Below are 7,843 nucleotides of genomic sequence, written 5' to 3'. Positions count from 1 at the left end.
GAAAAGGATTTAGGAGAAGAGACTGCAGTACTTTAGAGAATCCGAATGCACTTTCACTATCCGACGTGTTTATGATGTGCCAGCGGACGTCATTTTGTGCGTCTGCTGCTGTGGGGAAACTATGGAAACTACAGTTTTCTATACAGCTGACTACAACATGGATGTATAATAAGAACGACGGACTCATCTAGAGACTGCACCGTTCTCTGATGCTGTTGCTTTATGCTTTATGAACAACAGAGAAACATATTCTTCATGACCAAAGTTGGAATTGAAATAAAAAAGTGAAACTTATGCTCATCACCCTCTCCCTCCAGTCCACATTAATACAAACGATCCCAATATGTATGATTGTATGAACTATGAAAAGATCTTAAAATCAATACAAATGTATTTATTATAAACGTTAGTCTTTAACACCTATATCACCATTCAAACATCTTTTAAAAGTTGAACAAACCCCACACAGCTCAGTGAAATGTTGACTTTATTTGATAATTTCAGTAAAAACTAACGTTCATATTTCTCTTTTTGATTATAATACTGATGAACGTTAAAAAAAAAAGCACTTTGGCAACTTACCACATACGTTTTTAAAATGCTTAATAAGCACCGTAACTTTCATGATATAATTTCTCCGTCATAATCGTTTGTGTCCGTGAACGGCCGACTGTTGTGTGACGTCAAATGCTGCGGCTGCAAGGCATTGTGGGGCAGCATTTTCTCCTCTCCTTTCGGTTAGGGAGGTCCAGTGGTTCCTAAGCTAAAGGAGGTTATACTGTAAAGGAAGTTTGAAACCTCCTTTCCTATAATTCTAGAGAATTCGAACGGCACTTATCATGGCTGCCACTGAGGCACTTCCGGGTCATTTCACTCGGTTAGGAAGGTTCCTAAGCTAAATGGACTATTCTACTGCAGCCTCGGATTCTATAAAATATTGCAGTCTCTTCTCCTAAGTCCTTTTGAATTCTCCTATCCACTATCCCTTAACCCCGTGACGTTTCACTCAGAGGTCAAGGGATAGACGATAGGGTTAGACGATAGGAGTTTATTTTTGGTTTATCCGACCACAACCTTGCACTTATATTGGCTAGTGCCAATAAAATTGTATGTGATAGGCTAAGCGGTTGACCAATCACAACAGAGCCGGCCAGCGAACCAATCAGAACAGACTGGGCTCTTGTTTAGACAGAGGGTGAAAAGAGGCGCTGCAGCACAGGCAGTATGAGACAAATAAAGAGCTTTTTGATCATTAAAGCATGGAGACATGTCACAGTAGAAATGCAAATTACAAATATGAACCTGAATATTTGCATATTATGTCATAAAAGTGCTTTAGAAAACATTCCAACTTTCGGTATTATTATACTGATGCTATAAAGGCTGCCAAACGGCTCATCAGGACCGTAAAACGTCTGAGTCCTGCTAAAAACAACATATACACTACCTGGGGTGTATCAATACAGAAAGGCAATTTCACTGGAGTATTTATAGCATCAAACTCCATCCTAGCCTTCACATTAACGTCACACAGGGTTTCACACCTATTCTGCAATGGCTCATTCCAACAAATGCTGTTTTGTTTTTAATAACTTGCTACACAAGGGTTCTCCCTAATCTGATGCCTTGGTGAATCACAAAGGTGCATGTAATGAAAATGAACAAAAACCAAGCTGTTGTTGCATTATTTAAAACAAAAAGGGTTTTTAAATCAGACACAGTCAGGATGTTCTGGGACTGTTTCCTAGGACTTTCCAGATGTATAAAAAGGAAAGAACGGCTAAAACCAGGGGATCATTTCAGTGTAGTGGAGGTCACAGGCAGTGACCGTGAAACTGATCTATCTTACTTTCTATCCTGATAAAAGCTACTGATAGAAGAAATAAAAGACAGAGGTGCATGACTCAAAACAACCACAATGACTTTGAAATGTACTGACAAATAGACAACAATATATCTTAATTCTTCAATTTTTATTTCCAAACGGCAATCACTTAATTTAATGTAATGGTTGCACAACATTTACTTTAATCAGTGTTCAAGTACAGAGCATGTGCTGTGTGTGCATCTTAACAAGGGCAGTTAAAAAACTAATTGCCATGGAAAGCAGCATCCTCTAAGCATGTGGTGGTATACAATCAACACCATATACACCGTGGTATAGTTTCGCAATTTAGCATGCCTTTTTTGTTCCATGTAGGCTACTGGTTTTCTTTTTAAGATTTTGAAATGTTTTGGTCCTTTTAAAAAGTCTTGCGTTTTTGCCGCATTCACACTTGCTACAGCTTTTATGCAAGTGGTGTCAATTCCCTCAATGGTACATTTCAAGTATGAAACTGGAAATGACCTTGTGTGAATAGCATTGTCCACTAGTAGCCATGGCTGAAAGCTGCAGTCCATACCCAAATGCCAATGCATAAATAATCACACTGCATAGAATTCCACTCAAAATGTTTTTTTCTGCAGGATTACAGCTTTTTTCTCATTAAGTTTGGTTCTCAAAAGCGAATTATCCTTCCTCTTTGAATCATCAGGGTGAGTTTGAGAATCCATCAAAGAAATATTAAGGCTTTATGATAGCGTTTGTTTGTCTCAGCTCTGATGGTTGCTGCATGCTTGTCTCCTTATGTGTTCTTCATATTTGGATTTTCCAGGTTGTAGTTGAAGGGTAAATTCGATCTACTAAATGTCCCTTCAGGAACTTCAGTTTGCTAAGCATCTGGCTCTGTTCATGCCAAGTATGCCCAAAAGTAGACCATACCCTCTCACAATAACTGCAGTGCACTCTTTAATCTCCAAATCATCCATTGGTTGATTGACGTCCTATGTATAGTATGGAGTAGTCCATCCTTTTTTGCATTATGGCTTGTCTTCCATTCGGTGGTCATTCATTCCCAGGTGCAGTCAGTATCCCCTCTCAAAGTGTGAATGCAGCACTTGTTAGACAATAACAACAAGCCCTGAGAAAGTAATCAAAGAGGTTGTGATCTAGGTAGCCTTTTTGGATATTGTACGGAGACAACAGCTTAGCTTGGGTGCAACATGTGTCATGTTTTGAATAGTGTTCATAAACATCAAATTGCACATTTGAACATTTTAGTTCCAGTAGGAAACTTGGAAATAGCATGACAACATCACATATAGTAAGTGTTACATTTAATTAACTTGCCATGTGTAACTATTCTACTCATCCAACGCATCCAACTTTTTTTGGGTGACCTCATTATTCTTGTGTAATAGTTATGTTCTGATCGGAACCATATTAAGTATTTCAAATACTTCCAAAGATCTCATTGGCAATACATAATTATGACACTTCATATTAGGGACTTTTTGAAATTGTAATAATAACATGCATTTCTGATTTCAGATATTTTTTATACTGCAGTGATTTTATGCACCCCCATACAAATATTTCCACATTTATTATAACTTGGGTTTTGTTATGTGACGATAACTTAATTGCTCAAACTCCAAGATCACTACAACAAAGTCAGACAAGGCAAGAGACAGGAAATACAACATTTTGTTCTTCATTCATTCGCCTCCAAGGGCAACCAGGTCAGTTTTGCTACACAAAGAATGAGCCTGACACAATTTAAAAAGGACCAATAACCTCATCATAGAGTTAGACTCTTATGAATATGCTTCCTGACTGCTATTTTTTTCCGGGAAAAACTAACAGTTTTTCCTCTTTTATTACTTTTATGCTACATTCACATTATACCCAATTTTCTCTTGGCCCACCTTGCGGTTAAAAAGCCAGTTACGTTTTGTTTCTGTTGTTTCTTCGTTTGTTAGCATGCGCCACTATAAACAGTTATCTGATTGGTTTCACGTCGAAAGTTCAGCCTAACAAGGTCAAAGTTTAAAACATTTGCATAGAAACACAACGGGAACGTCAGCGCAGAGCAGCTTTACCACATATCATGTCAATGCAGCTTTAGTATTGACTCATTACTAAGCAGTGTGTATATCCAGGAAGAATTACCGGTAACACGTTTGATGTAATGTAAGATAAAAAATACATGGCGGACTCAAAGCTATAAGGAATTTAAAACAATGTGCAGGACATTACACAGAAGGGTTATTCAAAAGTGCTCTCTAAAAATGGTTAAGCATTCCAAAATGCAGGTGAATGAGGGTTTAAAACAGCAGCCTGTTATACAAAAATGTGCCAGATATGTTCCAAAATGGTCTGACAATGGGCAAACACTTACTTTTTGACACATTGGTTGTCAGCACCGAAAGTACAGCCTTGCCTTATTTTAGTCCACTTTATGTTGACCCAAAAAGTTAATTTTATACTTAAAAGTACCACAGACGGTGGCTTTCTTGTGTACAAGAAATCTGCGTGTAATGTTCAGATGAGTTGCTTGGTGCTTATGAGCCCCGTGATATTGTATTTATTATTTCCGCTAGAAAGTAGAATGTATTCAGTGAGCACAAGACTAGGTACCAATGAATATTGAATGAAGAAATACTGACGGATAAAACAATTGCCGTCCCCTATCCCACATCAAGAGTATCTGGATGTATTGCCATGTTAACAAAACTAAGATAAATAATGGCCAAAGCTGCAAAACTAAGACTCATGTTGATATTATTTTAACACCTATTAGTTGACAACTTTTTTTTCCCTTTTTTTAATATGACCATTCAACCAGACCAGATCAATTTAAAAAAAAACCTACCAGGTCTTGCATTTATATAACACAACATGTGTCCATGACATCCAGAGGGCACCGTGAATATGTGTACAATACAGTATGTAGCACAAAGGGACACATTTCATCCCTGCTCAAGCACACACAACAGAGACCTAAGGCACTAATGGTGGTGTTTTAAGAGAGGACTACACTCTAACTATGGTCCCATTTGAATATGCAGCTCTTTTGTCTCAAGTGTTTTCTCTTTGTCATTCTCTTTGGTCAGCTCCGGAATAAACCCATTGCAAGCATCTACAAACAGTGGGAATTCAGACAAGCTAGTGTTGCACTCTTTGTCTTCAGTGTCCTCTTCACCTTCGTCCTTCCTCTTCCCCTCATCTGCGGTGGATGTGCTGCAGTCGAAAGTGGGCGTGCTGCAGCCGTACGCCTCGCTGTGAGGCCGGCGTGCCTCGGCCGGGATGTTCTTCTTCAGGTCCCGATTCCTGTTGCGCTTGGCCAGCTTGGTGACGGAGCCCAGGCGGTTGAAAATGTTGTCCTCGGATGTGGTCTGGTGGCTGGCGCCCCGATCACAGTGCTCGGCCCCTCGCAGCCGGAGGTTGTTCAGCTTGGTGTCGATGCTCTCCTGGGAGGAGGTCTTGTAGCTGTTGGTGTCCAGGCTGTTGAAGATGGCACGGTGTTCTGGGGAGAGCATGTCCAGGGACAAGGCACGCTGGTCCAGGCCCAGCTGACGGCGCTCCATGCTCCGGATGGTGGCTGCTCGCTGCAGCTTGTCATGGACCTCGACGCTCATACGCCGACGTGTCTCTCGAAACTCTGCCCGAACATTCGCCTTCCATTCTGCTGCATGAGCCTTAATGCCACCAACCTTGGCCAAAGAAAGTAATTGCAGATTAGTATGTCAGTTATGATTGGAATTATCTTTGGTCAACAATAATGCTGCGCCGCAATGATAATGTCCTTTTCAAGATAAATAAAAGTACTAATTAATACAATTTATCTGAATTTAGTGACCACCCTTAATGTTTTCCCAATAAGGTCTGTCACACATTACTTTGAATAACTTTGCCTTTTTTCTCGTGAATAACCAGATCATTTTAAATGTTAAACATCTATAAATCATTCTAATTTAACATTCTACCGCTTTTTAGTATACTGAATCCAAGACGGGTAGGCTAGGGTTAGCTTTGTTTTAAGGGGACACAAAACAATATGTAGAGATCCAGGTTTAGGTTTAGAGTCTAAAAGACAAAACATTCACAACAAAGCAAACTATGAAACATGATATTCGGCTGAAAGCATAGATTAATCAGGATAATGACAGAAATGTGGGGATTATCAAATCTTAAGTAACACCCCAATATGCATACACCAAATGGGTTGCATTTTAATTGGTTTGAATTAGTTTCAAAGTCAGTTTTGGCTTTTGTAATGAATTCATTATTCAAATTCATATTTTATTTGAAATACAATATGTCTCTGGGTACAGTGCCTGAAAGATGTTAGTAGGTGTAACAGGTGTTTTTTATATGATTTTTCACAAGCTTTTATGGCTGTATGTGTTCCCTTTTTTCCCTCCGGTAGATATGCCCAGGTGTGCTGCATTGCTGCAACGAGGTGCACTACGAGGTGCACCTGAAAGGAAGTGATTCAGGTATCATCAGGAGAAGAGAATGCCTCTTCTCCTGATGCCTGGGGACTGCAAGTGGTTCAGCCTCTCAGTCCAGAATTCTGATAGTATATTTTGTCTGTTTGCTTGTAATATGGATATGATTGTTTTAAAGGTGTGTTAATGTGTGTTTTTTGTGTGGGTCAGTGGTGGAATACTCTTAGCCCTATAGGGTCTGTATAAGGATATTCTAATATTAGATTTTTAATTTAATATACATGTCCATTTAGTTGTATTTTGCCATCCATGTGTCTTTCACATAGGTGGAACATTCCGTCGTTCCCACATAACACAATGATATGTTTTCATTTCAAACTAACTGTGTGGTTCTTTGTTACCACGCAGGGAGAGGTTTTTGCCTGGTTGGCAGTCTCAAGGACGTTCCACGTTGAACATGTGACTCTGTAATGTTTGGATCCTTTTTTGCGCCAAAAAGCTTATTACATATGCATGGCAATCTCTTGCCTTGAATATTTATTTCCATGAGATATTTCCACCACAGATCCACAAAGGGTGGGGCGTAACAATGACCCTATTCAGGTAAAGAATATAACATAGTATTAACATCATTCCGCATACCTCTTCTTTTGTCTTTTTGGACAGCACCCTCAGCCAGTCCCCGATCATGTTCAGCACTGCAGCAAAGTAGGCCAGACCCCCCAGGATCCAGAACCACACCAGTGGTCTGTACCACTTCCGGTACTCAATCCTTCTGTCTCCCCCTAATCAGAAAACAAGACATAAATGACTGAAGAAATGTACTGTAATCACTCTGCTGCTGCCAGTGTCGGTTCCACCTGAACGAGAGTTAAGGTCAGAGAAATTCACAGATAGTTGTGTTTTCTTTTGAAGTCACGGTCAGTAATTGTGGTAACCTGTGTAAGGTTGTATGATTACGGACATAGCTATAGAATAGGAAGATGCGGTGGAGCCTACCAGGGACCTAAACTCAACTAAATGACCCCTTTTCCACTGGAAAGAGTTCCTTTCAAGTTCCATGCCGGCAGTAGTTTGGATCAGTCGGTTTAGCGTATGACCCAACTGCAACCAATTTGCTTTTCCACCAACTAGAGCCTGGTAGGAGCCACGTCATCATGTCATCGTTTACGACACTGTTTTCCTTAGCAATGCTTGTTAAAGCTGTAATCAAGTGGTTTTTATTATTATGCAGCCAGATTGAATAGAAGAATGACTTCTTCATCTGTATCCTGTTCTCAAGAGTGAGGTGGTCTCATTTAGTTGCTTCTGTGGATCGTGGCTGAATTTGCCAATCTCTAGAGTGGTAGCTCACACTGCTGATGTTCCACTCACTTATAGCCAGTGTTGGGTGTAACGCGTTACAAAAGTAACGGAGTTACAGTAATATATTACTTTTTGCTGTAACGAAGTAATGTAACGCATTACTAATGAAATGTGGGTAATATATTACCCGTTACAATGCTCAGTAACGCAGTTACAACACATTTTAACCCGAAATTAAATGGTGTTTTGTTTTTTAAGAATGTAC

General features: G+C 39.7%; 1 protein-coding gene across 1 annotated transcript; it reads right to left on the bottom strand.

Moving 5' to 3' along the window:
• Positions 1–1,970: 1,970 nt before the first annotated feature.
• LOC104965095 (potassium channel subfamily K member 10-like) lies at positions 1,971–7,058 on the bottom strand (the record flags this gene model as incomplete). Its single annotated transcript, XM_010794038.1, has 2 exons — positions 1,971–5,535; positions 6,916–7,058. Coding segments are annotated over 2 exons (812 nt in total), but the record flags the coding sequence as incomplete, so codon positions are not given.
• Positions 7,059–7,843: the final 785 nt, after the last annotated feature.

Source organism: Notothenia coriiceps, unplaced genomic scaffold (assembly GCF_000735185.1).
Source record: "Notothenia coriiceps isolate Sejong01 unplaced genomic scaffold, NC01 NC01_scaffold00002015, whole genome shotgun sequence".
NCBI classification, from domain to species: Eukaryota; Metazoa; Chordata; class Actinopteri; order Perciformes; family Nototheniidae; genus Notothenia; species Notothenia coriiceps.
The sequence above is the reverse complement of the archived record's forward strand: the minus strand, read 5'-3'. Positions and strand labels throughout refer to the sequence as shown.